Source organism: Pelobates fuscus, chromosome 3 (assembly GCF_036172605.1).
Source record: "Pelobates fuscus isolate aPelFus1 chromosome 3, aPelFus1.pri, whole genome shotgun sequence".
Taxonomy (NCBI): Eukaryota; Metazoa; Chordata; class Amphibia; order Anura; family Pelobatidae; genus Pelobates; species Pelobates fuscus.
In genome coordinates, this window is record NC_086319.1 from 77,312,353 (window position 1) to 77,335,158 (window position 22,806).

At 43.9% G+C, this 22,806-nt stretch overlaps 1 protein-coding gene across 1 annotated transcript in view; it reads left to right on the top strand.

Moving 5' to 3' along the window:
• Nucleotides 1-22,806, top strand: part of GFRA3 (GDNF family receptor alpha 3) — a 51,430-nt gene that overhangs the window by 11,116 nt on the left and 17,508 nt on the right. Inside the window, exon 2 of the mRNA XM_063445197.1 lies at nucleotides 21,344-21,616. Coding sequence (XP_063301267.1) covers nucleotides 21,344-21,616 — 273 coding nt within the window. The remainder of the gene's footprint in view (nucleotides 1-21,343; nucleotides 21,617-22,806) is intronic.

Genomic DNA, 22,806 nt, shown 5'->3' on the forward strand with positions numbered 1-22,806 from the left:
TCTGTGCGATTGGGACCGTAAGGTAGGCATCCCTCAGGTCGAATCTGGAGAACCAGTCTCCCACGCAGAGTAGGTCCCTGAGAAGATGGATACCTCCCATCTTAAAATGACGGTATGTGATAAATTGGTTCAGTGCTTTGAGATTGATAATAGGACGGTGGTCTCCCGTCTTTTTCCGTACAAGAAAAATGTTGCTGAGGAAAGTGTAAGGGAAAGGCGAAAGTTCGATCGCCCCTTTGTCTAGTAGTTTGTGTAACTCTGAATTTAAGGTTAGTTTGTCTGCTTTCGACATCTCTAAAGGTGTCGGAGGAAAGTTTTGAATGGGGTGGATGAGGAAATCTATTTTGAAACCCCTGACTGTATGAAGGATCCAGTAATCCTGAGAAAGTAGTTTCCACTGTTGGAAAAAAAGGGTTAATCGACCAGCAATTGGTAAATTTTTTAAATAAGTACGGTCCATTACCTGAAGCAGTGCGTCCGCGCAGGGATGCAGAACCACGTCCACGGATAGAGCCTCTAGTGTTGAAAAGCTGTCTGTGATAGGGTTGCGTGGGTCCTGAGGACCAGTAGTCTTTGGGTCGGGGCCTGTAGCCTGCAAAGGCTGCTCTACTGGTAGCTCGGCCCCTGTAGTGACCAGCTCTCCCGGAAAAATGTTGTGTTTGGGAGCGGAAAACCCTGTGTAATGAGGACTGGGCTTTATTTAGTGTAGTAAAAACCGAGACATGCGTGGAGAGGTCTCGCATAAAACTGTCGCCGAATAATAGACCATCGGCTTCTGGTCCTAACTCTTTTGAGCTTAAGTCTACCAATTTGGCATCAATTTTATAAAGTGCCGCCTTTCGTCTTTCTATCGAAATTGCCACATTGGCGTTGCCCAATAGGCATAGAGCTCTCTGAGCCCATTCTCTTATGGTGTGTGGGTCAAATTCACCGCTAGTGAGTGCCTCATCTGCCAGGATAAAAATATGGATTATAGGACCTGAAATGTCCAGAAGCTTGTCTTGGGCCGTTTTTAACCCTTGTTCAATACCCTTACGAGGGTTTTTGCCAAACTTAGTTAAGTAGGTGACAAGCATAGGGTCAAATTCAGGAGTAGAGGCAACTTTGCCTGGAATAGTTGGTCAGGAGGGCGCCATTCTGCAGATCGTGGGTGACGAATCGCCCTTGGATAAAAAAATGGGAGGCCTGAAGCATCCAGAAGTATGTCTGAGGCAGGCTCTTTAGATGGAGGGCCACCCTTAGCATCCTGAGCATTGAGAAAAGTTTCTTTAACAAACTCCTACGCTGAGGAATCCTGGGGCACATTTGCCATGGGATCCTCATCAGAGTACGTGGGGTCATAGTCATTTAAAATATGGCCAGCTAGTCGGGAGGTAGATCCCTCAAGAGGGTCTGTGGGATACTGCATAGTGCATGGCAGGGAATGTTTAAAAAAATTTGCAGGAGCTTTGCCTTTGCCCGCAGTAGCGCTATTCCCTTTCCAGGGTCTTTTGCGCGGGGCATTTTCTTGGTCAGAAAGGTGGGAATCCTCTGAGTCAGAGGGTTGGTGTGTAGAGGGATGACCCTCTGTAGCAGTTTGCTCATGATAGGCTGCCAAAGCCTTGGGAATGGACTCTGCAATAGTGGAGAAGAGCCATTCCCAAAGTTCTGCAGAAATTGCAGGGTCTTGGCGGTCCGACATAATGTTTAATTAGTAATTTAGAAAAAAATTATAGGGAAGTAATAAAATGGCAGATTAAAATCACAGGTAGTTGATCCTGTTCAGACGCCATCTAAACCAGCTCTCCCGAACCCGGAGAGAATCTGGCAAATATCATCCAAGCAGAGCCCCATCGAACACCGACACCCACCCAGCACTGACCAGCGGCGAGTACCGCATCGATTGATGCCTTTTTTTCAGGCACCCAAACAACCAAGACAGAGGCGCAGGTCTGCGGCCTACCGCGCGGCGCCAGCCCAAAGCCTAGATGCCTACCTTGGCGGACGCCTCCTAGAGCACTACTTGCCTAGCCCGGAGACGGATACCACAGCCATGGGCCGCCGCTCACAAAAAGCCACGGCTGGCCCCAACGCACAAGGTAGAGATTTAGGGGAAATGTGGCTTAGGCCCGCACAATCAGAGCCAACCCAGGCCACGCATCGACTCCCCACTGACCTGGCACCCGAAACTGGCAGAGGTGACCCGGCCATGACAGCAGCTCCCCTGACGGCACACCAGCCGATACCTGAAGTCCAAGATGACTCAGCCCCCGCGACCAAAGGGGACCTAAAAGCCCTCCTGCTCAACATAGAAAAACTGCTGGCAGCAGACGTGGCAATGGTTAAAGCCGACATACAAAGGGTCACAGAGAAGGTTGTGACAGTGGAGGCAGACATTACCAACATCCAGACCACAATGTCCACCCACGAAGTCTCGATCCAACGACTCCAAGCAGAGCAAAATGTACAAGCGGGCCAAATTATGTCCCTGGAGGACAAGCAACGCCGACAGCACATCAAAATCAGGGGAATCCCCACCACGGTCACGACAGAGGAACTACCGCACTATATGCGACGGCTACTCACAACCGTAATGCCCCAGGCAACCGCCAAGAAACTATCTATGGACGGACTCTACAGAGTAACAAGTTCCACACTTATACCATCCAACATCCCCAGAGATGTTATTCTACGCTTGACAACAGTAACGGACAAGATTCAAATAATGTCTGCAATTAAAGGCAAAACACCGCTGACCTTTGAAGACACTCAGCTCTCCTTCTTTCAAGATGTCACTAGAGCCACATTGTTAAAACGAAAGACCTTTGGACCCGTGACAACTGCGCTGCGCCAAGCAGGCATCGCCTACAGGTGGGGAAACACTGACGCCCTCCTCGTCCACCACAATGGGACTGCACACCACCTCACGACTCCAGTAGGGGCCCCCACCTTTCTTAAGGCACTGGGACTACAACCTCCACAACCCCCCACCAAGACGGCAAGCCGACCGGAGAGCGGGGAACCTGAGGACAACCCTACACCGGGACAGTCAACACAGGACCCACAGATTTTGGACACTTGATTTTACACAGGGACTAAACCCAGGGACGGTAAGCATGGCACGGACACATATGCCAAAGAGACGGTCCAGACCTCTTCCAGAGAGGAGAAGCAGTTTTGAAGAATATCAACTTCTCAACTAGATTTTTTGGGTTTTTTCTTTTTTTTTTTTTTTTTCCCCATCTTGTTTTCTATGTGGGACTATTGCAGCTTACTCACCCCATATCACACTGCATAAATGTACATCCTTGTATTTCTGCCTTGATATGCTCTTGTTTGGATACTTCTAACATTAATATAACCCTACTCTCCCTAGACAGAAAGATATAGCACTCTGGCGCCCACTATGATTATCGCTTCTCTGCTCACCCCCCCCCCCCCCCCACTATCCCCAGGGATAGGGTGATAGCTGAGATGCCACACGGGGTACAACGCACACTGGAGCACCTCACACACATGCCTTCACAGCAAACATGGCCCAAATAAAAGCTCCACAGGCGAGTACACTCTGGCATCCAGAACTACAACTTAAACCAGCTTGCACCATCTATGTACATGCTCCCACACACGCTTACACCTTGCAGTTTGATCCAGGGAGCGCCCTCATACCTTCACACTTGTAGTACACCAGGGGAATACCATCCACAACACCACACTTGTAAAAACCTTGCTAACCCCGGGTATGTCACCAAACTTGCTTTGTTATACGAAAATGTGCTTCACAACTTTATAACCTCAATGTTGACAATGTTAAATTGTACCACTTGAAATTGTCATACCATGTTGTAAGTATGAAACTGTTAACTTGCCAAACCAAGCGCACAAAAATAAAGAATTTAAAAAAAAAAAAATCACAGGTAGTTGGTATTAAATTGTATTAGTCAGGGTTGACACTTAAAAGAGATGAGGCAACTCAGCTAGAATACTGGAAAAGTGGGGGTCACCCACTATTGTGTTAGGTCACTAACGTGTAAGTGAAAGCTATGGGGGTCACCCAGTAACTAGAGGTGGTGATCAACCACTTAGTACCAAAATAATAGATATATACAATAATCATTGTGGTGGGGGTCACCCACTAGAATAAAGCAGATGGTGGCAATCACCAGTATAATACAGATATATGTAGTGATAAGTGGGGGTCACCCACAGAATAAACAAGGTGGTGTCAGCCACACAAAAATATTTTTAATAAATGTTAAATTATATAAGGAAAAACAAATGTGTAAAAATAAAGGGGGGCAGGCCCGGACTGGCCATCGGGCACACCGGGCAAATGCCCAGTGGGCCGCGATGGCCGTGGGGCCGAGGGCGGCAGGGGAGATCACAGGATCTCCCCTGCCAGCCCCTGCAGGGCCAGCGCTACCCGAGCGCCAGCCCTGCTGTCTGCCTCCATGGGCCAGTGGGGAGATCAAAGATCTCCCTCACCGGCCCACAGGCACTCAGATGCGGCCGCTTGGGGAGGGAGGAGAAGACCCGGCGAGCTCTATCCAGCAGCTCCGCCGGGTCCTCTCGCGGGATTCTGAGCGTTGCCGCGGTTATCGCGGCAACGGTCAGATCTCGCGAGAGTGAACTCTAGCCTGCAGGCTAGAGTTCACTCTCACCACTGGAACACCAGGGAAGGAAGCACCCTCCATGGCAGCAGGCCCCTCCTCATGGTTGAACGGACTCCCCCCTCTCAGGATAAAGGTAAGAAGGGGGGAAGGGGGGGTCATTTAACATTTTATTTTATTAATAAAAAAATATATTTTAATTTAAATAAAAAAATACACTCACACAAACAGCACCCCAGACACACACACACAGCACCCCCAGACACACACACAGCACCCCCAGACACACACACAGCACCCAGACACACACACAGCAGCCCCAGACACACACACAGCACCCCCAGACACACACACAGCACCCCCAGACACACACACAGCACCCCCAGACACACACACAACACCCCCAGACATACACAGTACCCCCAGACACACACACAGCACCCCCAGACACACACAGCAACCCCAGACACACAGCGCATCCAGACACACAGCGCATCCAGACACACAGCGCACCCCCAGACGCACAGCGCACCCCCAGTCACACAGCGCACCCCCAGACACACAGCGCACCCCAAACACACACAGCGCACTCCAAACACACAGCGCACCCCAAACACACAGCGCACCCAGACACACAGCGCACCCCCAGACACACAGCGCACCCCCAGACACACAGCGCGACACCCAAACACACACAGCACCCAAATAACCCTCAGTGAGTTAACAGACAAAGAAAATTAGAAACCTAGAATGTGACGGCAGATAAAAACACCCTCACACACAGCACCCCTCTTACAGACACACACACTGTGCCCCTCAAACATACAATACGTCCAAATATAATATACACACTACAGCACCTCTCACACTGCACCACTACCCACATTACGCTCCAGATACACGCTAGATCCCTTACCCTATATGCACTCTTAATCCCCTACACACACACACACACAATCTCCTATACAAACTCTAGGTCCTTTACGCAGTAGATCTCCTACACACACACACACACTGCACCCCCTACACACACACTACATTCCTTATCAGCAAACACATACAACATTCTCTAAACACACCCTCTCTACAACCCCTACACACACTACATCACCTACACACACACACACACACACACACACTACAGCCCGTATGCACACACTCGCTACATCCCCTATAACACTATGCCCCCTATACACACACTCTCTACAGCCCCTAGCCACACATTACACCACAAACACAAATGAAATTGACCTATTTACACAATACCACACCACACTCTACACACACGCAATCCCACAAGCAGGCTCCAAACATATGCACCATGCACTTTCCTGGCCCTTTTGTCCTCTGGTATCCCACTTGTGGAGACACCAGAGACAATTTAAAAGCAAACACAGCGCAAGCATGTTATTAAATTTGCTTGCGCTGTGCAGAACAAATTCAGGGCCTTTTTCTAATGCCAGAGCTCTTCAGTGGGGCTCTGCGCATTGAACCAACATGCTCACTTTGCGAGGGGGCGTGCTTGTCATTAGTGATGACAAAACACACCCTCTCTGGCCCCGCCCCCTTCTTAGGGGGCCGCTCCGATTGGAAAAATGCCCGGGCCTAATTTTTTTCCCAGTCCGGCTCTGAAGGGGGGTCACCCAGACAGTTGAGCAGGCTGGTCCTGTTGGAGCAAAAAACCTGCAAGGATAGGAAAGAAAATTGTGATCAGTATTCTGATCTGCAGGAAAAAGATCCTTAATGAAAGGGTTAAATTGACAGAAGGAACTTACCTTCCGAAAGGGCTATACTAGTGCCCACAGAATTATTCATCCGGTCAGGAGCCGCGGAGTGGATTAGAACGCGAGTACCGCGAGTAAAAGGGGGCAGCGCAGTTCGGCAGAAGGCGGGAAGAAGATGAAAAAGGGCGCGAAGGCTGTAACAGAAATAACGGACTCCTGGGAAATGGAGTCCGTGCACAGAAAGGATTCCCCTGACGGGAGGGGAGGGAAGTTACCCGGCGGACCATTTGTTTGTGAAGTAAGAAACGGCCCGGCGGAAACTGAGTGTTTGAAAGACAATTAAAGGTGTAAGCCACTGTAAAATATGGAATAGAGGGAAAAAAATAATAATTTAATATATATGAAGCCTCCTGTCTTGCCATAAAATCTTAATCTCTCTCTTATTGCATCATATTCTCTCATTAATTTATGACCAGATGTGTGCCTTATAGTCCATGTGAAGTCTCACAGAGCATGTAAAAAGATGCCTAATTCAGCTTTCATAACTCTGCACACTCAGACTCTCATTGGAAGTCAAATAATTGGATACAGATGTATTTTGGAATAATAAATGGATGATTGAGGGATTGTGGTGCATTTGGAAGAGCATCATTCGCAAAACAATATATATAAAATTATTATTATTTATATATATATATATATATATATATATATATATATATATATATATATATATATATATAAACAGGTGAAATAAAACTTCTGGTAGTGGATGTTACCCTAGGAATTGATGAGCCTGTCATTAGGGTTACCCCAGTACAGGATTAATCATATAAAAAAAAAAATAATCCAATTTATGACAAATTAAAAATTCAATTAATGAAACTAGGCAACGTAATTAGAATAGACTCACCTGGGAGGCAAGCAGCAAAGAAAGAGGAAGTGGGAGGAGTCTGATGACACTATATTGTTCTATGATGTGTTATGATTGGTTGAATTTTTTACAACCTTGTTAACTACTTCTTTGCTGCTGGGAGTTACAGTAAAGAAAGATAAGCAAACATGAAGCCTCCTGTCTTGCCATAAAATCTTAATCTCTCTCTTATTGCATCATATTCTCTCATTAATTTATGACCAGATGTGTGCCTTATAGTCCATGTGAAGTCTCACAGAGCATGTAAAAAGATGCCTAATTCAGCTTTCATAACTCTGCACACTCAGACTCTCATTGGAAGTCAAATAATTGGATACAGATGTATTTTGGAATAATAAATGGATGATTGAGGGATTGTGGTGCATTTGGAAGAGCATCATTCGCAAAACAATTATGATATATATGTGTGTGCTAAATAAAACATCCCCATGGAAACCTAATAGTTCAACAACTGGCTTTGAACCCCTATAGTATTGCCCTGATAAATATGAGAGTCCAGCATCACCAAACGGAACTCTCTTCTGCTATAATCCCAAACTCAGATTATTGCCCACGCTAAAAGTGGAAATAAAAGTCAAGGTCAGACTTGCAGTTAGTTAAAAAAAAAAACTATTTACATCTTAATGTGGCGTAGATATCCTAAAATGTGGTCTTGTCCACATTATCTGCTGTAACAATAAATTTCTGTTTTGGTAAAATTTCCTTGAATACACATAGAGTAAATGCTAGTATAAGTGTACTGTAAGTCATGTACCTACCTTTGCTGCACTTCTGAGCACAACCTCTATCACGTTAAGTAGCTAAGTAGCTACTTAATGGCACATTTTGACACAAACTAAAAATTCATTATGTTTTTTTTAAAAAGGAGATAAAAAAAAAAAAAATAATAATCTTAACACACAACTTTTAGTTAGCTATTAGTAAGTATATTTCACTGTTAAAACTAAACCTGGCATTGCTCACATCCTTATTACATTTTAATAATCAATCCATACCTAGACACAATTGTTAATCATTGAATATTTGACCACATCCTTATTTTCTTTGGGTCTACACAATTCTATATATCATAGGCATGTGACCCACGGACAAAAAGGTTCTGTATCCATAGCAACACAGTACCTCTTAAAGCAACCTTGTTAGAGTCTTTTTCTGCAGAATCTTATAATTAATTAAAAACAGCAGATTGTATGAATTAAAAATGTAATCAAATACTATTTCCATTTTTAAGTTAAGAGACTGGTTGTATGTTTTTACTATTGTAATGGAGAAGAGAATATAATATTAAATTTGTACAATTTAGCTTGTTGCGTACATTGTGATCACGTTGCAGCTGTCGTAACATAATAACAGATTAAATTCAACAACAGCTGGAGGTTCTTGGTTGATTAATATAAAACACACCATTAATCTTTTGTCTAGGTGTAAAAGCACCTTTAGATATCTTTTATGATTAATGTATATACAGGTATATTCCTGTGCCGTGCAGCCACTGTTTACTTTCAATTTACCTAAATGTGTATTTTGTAATAAAATCTAAAGCGTATTGTGATCCTTGTTTGTAGATAGCACGGTCCTCTAGGGTAAACAACAGGCACAGTCCTTTGGTTTTCATATAATCCAGGCAACTTTATTGGCAAGTCCACACAGCAACACAACTAAAACATAAATATAACAGGTTTCCCCTTTAAACAAAAAGCCTAGCTCGTCTGAGCACTAACTCACTTCAGATTCCCTATCTCTCAGGGGTTAAACTATAACAAAATTATTGGTTTCACCAACCTAGTTCTTTGTCCGCTCTCAGCACTCCCAGTGCTCCAAGCCAGCCTTGACTGCTTCACTTTCTGCACTCCCAGTGCTCCAAGCCAGCCTTGCCTGCTTTCCTTTTGCACTCCCAGTGCACACAGTCTCCTTGACTCTCTCTCACACTGGAGAGAACAGCCTCTCTCTCCTACCTGCTTCCTGGGAGGAAGCCAGCAATCCCCCCTTTACCTGCCTAGCAGGTGGTGGTTTATTCCCACTGCTACAGCTGATTATCTGCAACTGAGCAGTGGGTTGGAGACAGTTCCAAAAAACTCTGACCTGGACCTTATTTCTCCCAGTTGTGTCTAAACTGAGGAGTGGAGCATTGGCCCACCCTTCTCTCCAAATGCTCCACCCCAGGGGCCCATAACTAAACATAGCTTTGTGTTGTGCAACACACAAACTACATATACTCCCCCTGGGGTTAAATGGCCTCTCTGCCTTCACTTTATCACAGTATATATATTTAGACACTGAACTCTATGTGTTTACATAGAAAAAGCATTTCCATAAAGTTAACATCGATAAAATAGCTAGTTGATATACATCATTGTTTACCCAATGTGGCAGCTTAGAAGTTTTCCAGAGTACCTATGTAGCCTGTAGGTCAGTACATTTCTCTTGAATTTATTTATTATTATTTATAGGGAGTATTCAATTTGAGGTTGTATTGTTTGCAGGGGATACAAGGACACACACAAATCTAAATCAAGGACAGAATCTGAATTTTTGGCCAGCCCTCGTGTTGACCATAATGATAGGTGCACATTTCATCTAGTGACCTGGAATTTCCTTATCATGGTAAACACTAACTGAGGCCACAATCTCAGATTAAGCAATTAAGGTTCCATAACCTGGAACGTGGTTGTAGTTCTGTATCTGTTATTTTGCACAGAACTGCAGAATGTACTGTGTAAACTTAATAACTATAAACGTTAATAAGCTGCTGGGAGGCAACATTTTCGGGCTCTCAAAAGTAGCTCTGGGTATCATGAAATTATTTCACATCTTCTGTATAAAGATGAATAAATGAATGGTGATTATCCATAAGAGAGTTAAAATTCCAGTATTAATGCTATATGTCACGGTTTGGTAGGTAAAAACATACATTTTGCACTTTAACATACACAGACATGGAAACAGTTAATGTGCTTTGCGGTGATTACATAGCGATTTAGTGTGTTACTATCAAGGTTATTCACTAAAGTGAGAATTCAAAGTGAATTTTAATTTTACGGTCAAAATAGTTGAATTTGAAAAATTCCATTCAGCTACTTTGGCTGAACATTTTAAATTAATTTTGAATTTGTCTTGACTATGTGAACACAACATTAAAAATCACCTGTCTAATATTGTGTGGGTGCCCCTCTTGCTGCCAAAACAGCTCTGACGCAACAAGACATGAGCTCCACATGTCCTCTGAGCATGTTCTGTTGTGTCTGGCACCAAGATGTTAGCAGCAGATCCTTTAAGTCTTGCAAGTTGCTAGGTGGGGCGTCCATGGATCGGATTTGTTGTTCTAGCACATCCCACAGATGCTCAACTGGATTGAGATCTGGAGAATTTGGAGGCCAAGGCAACACCTTGAACTCTCCGTCATGTTCATCAAACCATTCCTGAACAATTTTTTCAGTGTGGCAGGGTGTATTATCCTGCTGAAAGATGCCACTGCCATCAGGGAACACAATTGCCATGAAAGGATGTATATGATCTGCAACAATCTCTAGGTGGGTGGTAAGTGGCAACATTACATCCACATGAATGCCAGGACCCAAGGTTTCCCAGCAGAACCTGGCCCAGAGCATAGCATTGTCTCTGCCAGCCTGACTTTGTCCTTTAGTGAATTCTACTGCCATCTCTTCTCCAGGTAAATGACCCACACTCACCAGGCCATCCACCTGATCTAAAAGAAAACTTGGTTCATCAGATCAGGCAACCTTCTTCCATTTCGTCATGGTCCAGTTCGAACACCCATGTCCCCTTTGAAGGCACTTTCAGCGGTGGACAGGGATCATAATAGGCACTCTGGCCAGTCTGCAGCTACGCAGGACCATATGCAGTAAACTGTGATGCTCTGTGTACAAACTACTAAAGTGCAATACGTGGCGCTTTTACAAAATGCAATAAATACTAAAGTGCAGCTAGTTATCACTGTGTAACCAATCAGGATAGTTCCACACAATAAAGAACACAGCAAAAAAATAAAGTGAACAGCGCACAATAAAATATTGTAATGGTGGGTTATATCTTACTTAATCCAGAAATGCAATCACATGCAACCCTCTTAAAATGTGTATACAAATGTATTATAAAATATAATAAAAGCACACATATACCACAAAGTCTGGTATAATTATCCCTTCAGAAAGTGAGAAAACATAAATAATCTCATAGGATAGTATAGTAATCACAGGTAATATTTGGATATTGGGATTCTCTGACTTAAGGTATAACACTCACATTTTTCTGAGCCTGTTCGAATAACTGTTTCAGGTAATACAGCATAGGTGTGATAGTTGTAGTTCCAGACAGGGTACGTGACAGCTTTACCTCAATAGTAGAAACAAACAGGAGAAGGCAACATCATTTAAGGTAAGATTAACAATATTTATTAAATAAGCAATATAAAAATCTTACATTCAAGTTACTGGGGTGCCATAGAATATAAGTCCACAGTAATAGAACACAGCATAACGCGTTTCAACAATCCTTGCGTCTTCCTCAGGTACCTACCTGTGATGCGCTGTGTGTTATGAAACTTTTCTATCATGACCAGCATTTAATTTTTCCAGCAATTTGCGCTACATGAGCTTTTCTGTGTGATTGGACCAGATGGGTACCGGTGACCCTGCTATACTAGTTGTCCTACCTTGCACCACTTTTGGTTAGGACTAACCACTGCACACCGGGAACACCCCACAAGACTTGCCATTTTGGAGATGTTCTGACCCAGTCGTCTAGCCATCACTATTTGGCAAACTCACTCAGATCTTTTCACTTGCCTAAGTGTTCTGCTTCCAACACATTAAATTCAATAACTGGCTCTAATGCATTGCCTAATGCATCCCATGCCTTGACCGGTGCCATTGTAACAATATAATCAATGTTATTCACTTCACCTGTCAGTGGTTTTAATGTTGTGGCTGATCTATGTATATCTTTCCAGTGACTTAAAATTTTGAATCAACATCAGCATCAGGGATGTGTGAAGTAGGCTTAATTTTCCTCCTGTCCTTTTAGTCATATAACATCTTTAATTCTTTATAAATATATAATATTGTCCTTGTAATATTATTGATGTATGTAGGTTCATCCTTCAATATTATTACTAAAAATTAAAAGATTACATGTAATAATGCTGTATATAATTTTGTAATGAATGAAAATGAGCTAATAGCGGTTATAGAGGCTGCATTGATGTATCTGAAACTAATTAGAAGACTTTGGAGACGTCATGCCACACATCCAAGCTCTATGGGTATGAGAGCCAGGAATCTTACTTCCTTACTGGATAGATTCATTTGATAGAGTCCTAGCCTCAACATCTGAGGAAAGGGATTTAGGGATGATTATTTCTGATGACGTAAAGGTAGGCAGACAATGTAATAGAGCAGCAGGAAATGCTAGCAGAATGCTTGGTTGTATAGGGAGAGGTATTAGCAGTAGAAAGAGGGAAGTGCTCATGCCATTGTACAGAACACTGGTGAGACCTCACTTGGAGTATTGTACGCAGTACTGGAGACCATATCTTCAGAAGGATATTGATACTTTAGAGAGAGTTCAGAGAAGGACTACTATACTGGTTCATGCAGGGCCGGACTGGGATAAAAATTCGGCCCGGGCATTTTTTTATCACAGCGGCCCACTAAGAAGGGGGCGGGGCAGAGAGGGTGTGTTTTGTCATCACGACAAACACGCCCCCTCTCAAAGTGCAGGCCAGGGCAGACCATGCGCAGAGCTCTGTTAAAGAGCTCTAGCATGAGAAAAAAGCCCTGTATTTGTTCTGCACAGCAAATTTAATAACATGTTTGCACTGTGTTTCCTTGCAACTTGTCTCTGGTGTCTCTATACATGGATACCAGGAGACAAAAATGCAAGGAAAGAGTATTGTGCATGTGTTTGGAGCCTGCTTGTGGTATTGTGTGTGTGCAGAGTGAGATGACTGTGGTGTGGTATTGTGTAATAAGGTCGGTTTTAGTCGTGTTGTGTTTGTGGTGTAATGTAATGCATATGTGGCTAGGGGCTGTAGAGAATGTGTGTGTATAGGGGATGTAGCAAGTGTGTGCATACAGACTATAGTGTGTGTGTGTGTATAGGTGATGTAGTGTTTGTAGAAAGTGTGTGTTTAGGGGTGAAGTATGTGTTTGCTTACAAGGTATCTAGTGTGTGTATGTCAGGAATGTAGTGAGTGTGTGTGTGGTATATATATCTATATACACACACACATACATATATTATATATATATATACATATGTTTGGAAGTATTGTGTATGTGTGTGGTGCAGTGTGTTGGGGAGGTTCTGTGTGTATGTGAGGGGTGCAGTATGTGTGTATGATGGATGCTGTGTGTGATGTGTGGGTGTGAGGGTGCTGTATATGATGTGTGTGAGAGTGCTGTGTATGATGTGTTTTGTGTGAGTGCTGAGTGGGACGTGTGAGAGAGTGCCGAGTGTGATAGTGCTGTGGATGATGTGTGAGAGTGCTGTGTGTGATGTGTGTGAGAGTGCTGTGTATGATGTGTTTTGTGATGTGCTGAGTGTTATAGTGCTGTGGATGATGTGTGTGAGAGTGCTGAGGGTGATGTGTGTGTGAGAGAGTGCGGAGTGTGATAGTGCTGTGGATGATGTGTGTGAGTGCTGAGGGTGATGTGTGTGTGAGTGCTGAGGGTGATGTGTGCGCGAGTGCTGAGTGTGATAGTGCTGTCGATGATGTGTGTGAGTGCTGAGGGTGATGTGTGTGAGTGCTGAGGGTGATGTGTGTGTGAGTGCTAAGGGTGATGTGTGCGAGAGTGCTGAGTGTGATAGTGCTGTGGATGATGTGTGTGAGTGCTGAGGGTGATGTGTGTGAGGGTGCTGAGGGTGATGTATGTGAGAGAGTGCGGAGTGTGATAGTGCTGTGGATGATGTGTGTGAGTGCTGAGGGTGATGTGTGTGTGAGTGCTAAGGGTGATGTGTGCGAGAGTGCTGAGTGTGATAGTGCTGTGGATGATGTGTGTGAGTGCTGAGGGTGATGTGTGTGAGGGTGCCAAGTGTGATAGTGCTGTGGATGATGTGTGAGAGTGCAGTGTGTGAGAGTGCTTTGTATGATGTGTTTTGTGATATGTGTGAGAGTGCTGTGTATGATGTGTGTGATAGTGCTGTGGATGATGTGTGTGAATGCTGAGGGTGATGTGTGTGTGAGTGCTGAGGGTGATGTGTGTGAGAGTGCTGTGTGTAAATGTTAGGGATTGTGTGTTGGGGTAAATAAAAAAATAAAAAAATCTAAGCATTCATTATATCCCCCCTCCCATCTTACCTTTAGTCTGGGAGGGGGGGACCTGCACGCTGGTACTTGGGAGGTGGGGGGAGAGGCACTCGCAGTCGCACGCCTTCCCTGGTGGTCCAGTGGGTGAGTGAACTCTAGCCCGGGGCTAGAGTTCACTCTCGCGAGATCCGGTCGTTGCCATGGCAACGGTCCGGATCTCGCGAGAGGAACCCGGCGGAGCTGCAAGATAGAGCTCCGCCGGGTCCTCTCCCTCCCTCCCCAGCCGCAGCTCTATTTAAGTGGGCCGGTGAGGGAGATCTTTGATCTCACCGACCCTTCATGGAATACAGCGGTGCCGGCGCTCAGATAGTACCGGCCCTGCATAGACCGGCAGGGGAGATCCTGGGACTTCCCCTGCCGGCGTCTGCCCCTGGCCACCGCGGCCCACCGGGCATTTGCCCGGTGTGCCCGATGGCCAGTCCGGGCCTGGGTTCATGGATTGCAGGATAAAACTTACAAGGAAAGGTTAAATAAACTTAACATGTATAGCTTGGAGGAAAGACCAGACCGGGGGGATGCATGGAATAGCCTTACAGCTGAAGTGGTAGAGGTTAACACAGTAAAGGAGTTTAGGCATGCGTGGGATAGGCACATAGGCGTGCGCACGGGGTGTGCCGGGTGTGCCTGGGCACACCCTAATCCCCGCGGCACGCCTATGGATTGAGTCCTGCAGGAACGGAGTTCCTGCACTTTTTTGTGCAGGAACGCCGTTCCTGCAGGCACTCAGCGCCCCCCTTCCTCCCCCCATGTCCCCCCTGTCATGGATGGGAGGGGGGGGGGGGGCAAGAGGTTATGGACCCCCCCCCCGGTCGGCTCTCTCAATATCAGCCGCGGCGAGGGAGCTGTGAGCTTTCTGCTCCCTCTCGCCGCGCGCTGCTTGCTGATGCTGGGAGCCGGAATATGACGTCATATTCCGGCTCCCAGCTACAGCAGACAGCCTGCGCGGCGAGAGGGAGCAGAGAGCTCACAGCTCCCTCGCCGCGGCTGATATTGAGAGAGCCGCCCGACCCACTGGACCCCAGGGACAAGTCCACGCCAGCACTCCAGGTAGGGAGGCTGGGTGGACATTTTTTTAATTAAAAAAATAATAATTTGTGTGTGTGTGAATGTGTGTGTGTGTGTCTGTGACTGTGTGTGTGTGTCTGTGTGTGTGTGTCTGTGTGTGTGTGTCTGTGTGTGTGTGTGTCTTTGACTGTGTATGTGTCTGTGTGTGTGTCTGTGTGTGTGTATGTGAATGTGTGTGTGTGTCTGTGAATGTGTGTGTGTGTGTCTGTGAATGTGTGTGTGTGAGTGTATGTGTGTATGTGTATCTGTGAATGTGTGTCTGTGAATGTGTATGTGTGTCAGTGTATGTGAATATGTGTGTCTGTGAATGTGTGTGTCTATGAATGTATGAGTGTGTGTGTGTCTGTGAGTGTATGTGTGTGTGTTTGAGTATGCGTGTCAATGTGTGTGTGTGTGTGTGTATATATATATATATATATATATATATATATATATATACACACACACATATACATACACACACTGGAGTGTATATTATTTTTTTGGGGGGGTGTGAATCTTGGTTCCCACACTTTATTCCCCAGGACTTTATTCTCCCCTGTCGGCTCACGCAGAACCGGCGCTGAGTGTCGGCTCTGCTCTAAGCCTCCATGGGCCGGCGGGGAGATCAAAGATCTACCTCACCGGCCCACAGCAGCATGAAGGGAGGCAGGAGAGGACCCGGGGAGCTCTAGACAGCAGCTCCGCCAGGTTCCTCTGGCGAGATCAGAGCGTTGCCGCGGCAACGCTCAGATCTCACGAGAGTTAACTCTAGCCCCACAGGCTAGAGTTCACTCTCCACTGGACCACCAGGGATGGCACATGGCAGCAAGGATCCCCCCTCCCTACATAAGGTAAGAAGGGAGGGGGGATATTTACTAATCTGCCCCCACCTCCACAATCTGTCCAAACATACAGCACACACACACACACATACAGCACCCACACACAAAAAGCACCTACAGACATACAGCACTCTCACACAAACAGCACACACACAGCACCCTCACACACACAACACCCAAACAGCACCCACACACATACAGTACACATACAGCACCCTCACACACACCGTACACTAACCGCACCCTCACAAACACACACAGCACCTTTACAAACACACAACACCCTCACACACAGCACACTAACAACACCCTCACAAACACACACACACAAACAGCACCCTCACACAGCACACTAACAGGACCCTAACACACACACATAAACACGCTCACACACAAACAGCACCCTCACACACACACACACACAAACACCCTCACCCACATAGCACACTACCAGCACACTCACACATACACACACACAGCAGCACCCTTACACACACCATCCTCACACAGCACACTAACAGCACACACACACACACACACACACACACACACAGCAGTGTATGTATATATGTATGTGTGTGTGTGTGTGTGTGTGTATATATATATATATATATATATATATAAAAGGTGAGAATCAGGAGCACTCGCTTGGATTTTTCAACAGTGAATAAAGTGTTTAATCACAACTTCAGCATCAACGTTTCGACCCTTCAGGGTCTTTATCAAGACACTGGAGAAAGAGGTAAGTTTAACTCCTTCCTCCAACTTCAGCCCGGAGTGGTCCTTTAAGTGTTAGAATTGAACATAAAAATCATTGGCACTTCAGCTCCAATGGACTACAATTCCCATGATTTCTAACCAGCAGACTTGGGCACATATCCACACAAATCCTTTAGACTTATTCGTTCAGGTGTAGATTTACAGGAAGTCTACTAGCCAGCCCTATAACAGGAATTATAATATTATTATTAATATTTATAACCAATTTTGCAGCATTGTACAATGATAAGAGTTGTCTATCTACAGGGATATTCACTAAACTCCAGAATAAATCTGAATTGCAAAATTAGGACTAAAAAGCCAACCTGTAAGTATAACTGAGTTGAATAATTTTCCAAATTAGCTATTTAAGCCTCAAGTTTACCATTACAATTTTTATTTACTGCAATGCTGCGTTAAGTGAATAGCCCTGCTTATGTGCAGGAAGATTTCATCTTCGCAAACTCCTCTAGCCTACTTTCACAAGTTTCTGTGGACTGCAACAAAACGTCAAAACCTGAGAATTCTATAAAAAATGTTTTTTATTGATCTTAATACAGAAATCAAAACCCATAATCAGAGGGACAATCAGAAATTCTGCTGGAGGTGGTCTCCGGCACACACTTACAAGGCAAAAACCTCAAGCAAATGTTGGACCATTTATGTCACATCTCGTGATTCTTAGATCACCTTTAATTAAAATAGTTTTGAGCACAGCGTAGCAATTGATGATTTATTCTCCCCCCATTATCATCTAAACATCTGCTGGTTTCCCCCTCATATTTGCAAGCATCAGCAATATAAAATGTATTCTAAATCTAGACATTAATACCACTAACACTATATGGCACTTTGAACCTGCACCCATTTGGCACTTGAAATAAAAATATATAAATAAATAAACAAAAACCGACATGCGCACATTCATTCTGAACACATGCCCCCTAGCTATCGCCATCTCTCTCCCCTTGTTCTCCTTTCAGTTCCTGTTAGTTCTTCAGTCTTGCCACAGTTATACAAACACAGTCAATGTCCTATACAAGGGTTAGGCAATCATCGGCACTCCAAATGTTGTGAACTACATCTACTTTGATACGTTGCCAGACGTTTGCCTGTAAAAGCATTATGGGTGATGTAGTCCAAAACATCTGGAGCGCCAAAGGTTGTTTACCTCTGTAAACCTACAAGATTTCGGTAATAGCAATAGAGGTAAAATATCAATCTGAGTTCAAAATAAAAAAAAAATTAAGCATTTTCAGGCTAAAACGGAAGCACTTAGGCTGCAGAAGCCATGAAAGTATAGGATTTGCGAACACCTCGTAGCGTTAATCCACGTATTTAAAATAGAGGCAGCTGGTGTCTTACAATATGCAGATGAAAGAGTGCTCTACATGATTCCGTGCAACATGTATTGAGACCGCATGTACATACAAGACATTGCAAGATGAATCTGATGACACCATTAACATTGCACTTTCAAACAGAATAAGCAAACTATTACCTGCTGCCCAAAGTGCCCTATCAGCAAAGATCACTTTCCTTGGATTAAACGGCATATATGCACAAGGCACAGATCACAGGTTATAAATTAACCCTATTGTTTTCCTGATAAGAGCAGTTCAGTCAATATATTCTAAGGTAACAGCTGATTCGTTGTTAAGTAAACAAAGACCTCTCCATCTGGAGTGATGCGGTGAATGACTTTTCCATCTGGTCCGGTGGCCATGGAGCAGAATAAGTTACTAGTCACGGCCGTTGCTGCCGGCACTTGTCAGAGGATATATCAGGTAGCATGGCATTATCTCAGCGTCAGTTCAATCTGGTTTAGAAGCGCTAATCAGAAGCCATCAATACTGGTTTACCAAGAAATGTCAAGGAACTTAAAAAGCAAATATTCTTATTTAAAGTGGATTTGTATTTTGACTGATGCAATTAAAATATTATTTTTGTTTTTTTTATAATTGTTATCAATAGTGCCAACATGTCCCACAGTGCTATTCAGTAGTTAGAAGACATGTGCATTTGGTTTTAAATGTATTTCAATTCGAATTTTAGGCAATTGGAAATGTGTTGCAATCCTGAATAATTACAACTTTTGAGGCCTAAAATGTGAAAATCGGAGTGGAGCTTGAGTGGAGCTTGAAAGCCAACTGTGTATGATGCAGGCTGGATGAACTTTTCAACAGAAAGCCATAAATAAGCGAATATTCAGTGTTTTGTCATTATCTATTGCTATGTATTTGTTCCTAATACTTGGAGACACTTTAATCCTCAACCAAATTATTTTAGACTCTCCAACATTTTTCCATTTTTATCTACGGCCTGCTGGCCAGTCGGGAAGGCAACCGATTTCCAACTCCTGACAAGCCTTGTATTGTTGGAATCCATGCCCCCCATTCCCTTTCGACCGTTACAATAAAACACTCTTTGCCAGACATAAGAATCATGTAAATAGTTTGTTCCAGGATTTAAAAGTTTCACAGGAGCAAGTGATACCAGTGCCTGTATCTCTTTATTTGCAGAAATGTTAAATGTATGCAATTAGTTAAAGTATAAAAGTATAAAAATGGAAGAAGACCTGCATTCAGGGGCGTACCTGGAGCATTTGGAACCCGGGGCGGATCTTATATTTGGCACCCCCGCATTCCCCTCCTCAATTCTAAAATGTAAAAAACACCCACATATTTTTTTTTTTAAATGTATTTAGCATTGAGCAGTGTTTGTATTTTTATTTTTTAGGTATTTAGCACTGAGCAGTGTTTGTGTGTTTGAATGTAAGCATGTTTTGTTTTCTTGTAAATATATTTTTATTGAGTATTTTTCAACATTGTGGCAATGGAGAGAAAGCATCAGTGGGGACACGCAGGTCCCATCAGTTGATCAAGTCATCTAAAATAACAGTGAGAGTAGCTGTCGTAAATGCAACCGTTGGTGACGCGCAGGTCACTCCATTACGTATTGGGCATTCACAGGTTGGACTCGCAGGTCCCGTATTATGTATGCCTTAGGTGATAGCCCAAAATATTCGTTGGAGTCCCCCTTTCACCATAGCAATGACGGGCTAGTGCGGCTTATGTATCTCTTATAGGAAAGCTGTCGCCATATTAGTGGTAGTGTCACCCAGAGTCCGTAAGCATGTTTTGTATGACGTATGTGTGAGTGAATGTAGAGGTGTGTTTGCATGTAGTGTTGGCATTTAAATGCAGGCATGCCTTTTTGGTATAGTGTGTTTTTTGAATATGTGGTGTGTTTTTATGTAGTGTTGATATTTGGATGCAGGGGTGTATTTGTGTGTAATGTTGGCAAAATGCTGAGATGTATGCACATTTACACATATACTCAAATATACACACACTGGCACACATGCAGATACATAGACACACAGATGCACACACTGGCACATACAGATACACAGACACATGGGTATACACATGCAGATACATAGAAACACTGACACACAGATACAAACACACATATAGATACAAACACAAACACTTACAGACACTCACTGAAACACATATACAGAGGCACATAGGCACAGGCACACATACAGATACACTGACATACAGATACATTGACGCACAGATACAGACACACAAACATACACAGACACACATGCAAATACACAGACACACAGGTATACGTTTGTCTTTATTGTATGCAGTGTGTGTTTGTGTAGTGTATGCACCGCCCACCCCCCTCCTTAGTACGCCACTGCCTGTATTCCCACTAAAAGATCATGTGTGCTGGCTGCCTCCCAGTGCTTGGGGGAAGACATATTTCTATGTACAATCCTTTGTACTTCCTGCTGTTGTCTACAGGAAAGTTTTGGAATACAAATTCTCATTGACCATGTGAGATTGATGATAATGATTCATTCTGCATCTGGGTTTCAATGCTCAATGAAAAACTGGGACAACATTCTATTACCCTACCAGAAAAGTGAGCAGGTTTAGCCGCATTCCACACCAGTACAATACATTCCTACTTTCCTATCTATGACAACAAGAGAGGGAAAGATATATAGATGGATAGATAGATATCTAGATAGATAGATAGATAGATTGATTTTATAAATATCTATATTTTTTCTAATTTTTTTCGTTTATCTTTTTTTTCAGTTGACTTGTTATTTGCTGATTCTCTTGCCTCAAGCGATTGTTTACAAGCGGAGAAGCTTTGCCTGGAGGACGAGCCGTGTAATTCCAGTTACCATGATTTGAAGCACTGTTCACATGTCAGTACAGCCGAACCAGTCAATAAAACCCGATGTCTTCAAGCAGAGGTGGCCCTGAAACAGTACCCCTTGGTGGGCTGCAAGTGCAAGCGCCGCATGAAGAGAGAAGAGCACTGCTTGAACGTGTACTGGGCAGTAAACTCAGTTAATGTACAAGGTGAGTGGTGAGTCCCTGTCCTCCGTTTATGTTTCGGATCACTTATTGATTTGTTAATATACTCAAACCAGTCCTGTCATCAAACCATTTTGAACGACTACCTCTACAAATCTTGGCCAAAATGAAAGAGGAACCATTATTCTTCGGGATTGTAGAGTGAGCCCATGAGCGGCAGGTGGGGGCAGTAGTGAAAATAGGTGTGAAAGGACTTATTGTCCAGCCCCATGGCCCCCACCCATGAGTGGTGGGTGGGGGCCCTAAATGAAAATAGGTGTGGAAGGACTTATTGTTCCCTCCCCCCCCCCCCCCGACCCCAGGATTGGGGTTGGCCAGATATGTTGTGGACATTGGCCCCATTGTATTTCTATTGAGTATCAGGGTTTGTAACATCGCAAAATAAAGATGGACTTATCTGACAATCTGAATGAAGCAGTTTTTCATGTTTTAATTGTATCCTTTCCATCTTTCCTTCGAGCCAATCCTTCTTTCATTACTGGATCCATCTTCCAGTCTTTACTCTTTATCAATGTATCGCTCTTTACCAACATATTTGTTCTTTTTTTCTACTTTATCTCTGTCAGCCCGTTTCTAGTTTATATTTTTATACATCTTGCAGTATTGTATCCAATTATTTTGTCTATATCACGGTTTCATTTAAACTACAATAAATGGGGTTATAAACCAGTCTGTGTAAATAAGATACATTGATACATTTTAGCTGTATACTTTTTTTTATTAGAATGTCAAGTAACATTGTTCAGAACAGCCCGGCCCCTGGCCACACTACCGTTCACACTCCTAAAATTTAGTGTCCCTTGTTATCTATTTGAAATGTTGGGAGGTTCTCAAGTGAAAATTCCAAGGGAATTCAAATTTAAAGTCAAAATAGCCAAACTGGAAAAATTGCAGAGCCAGCACAAGTCAAACACAGCCCTGGTCAATCAGCATCTCCTCATATAGATGCATTGATTAAATGCATCTCTATGGGGAACGTTCAGTGTCTGCATGCGGAGGATGGAGACACTGAATGGCAGTGCTGCACAGTGTGCAGCAGTGCCCCAGGAAGCACTTTGAGTAGCCATCCGAGAAGTGGTGAGTGGAGGTATCCCTAGCCTGTAATGTAAACACTGCATTTTATCTGAAAATACATAGTTTACAGCAAAAAGCCTGAAGGGAATGATTCTACTCAC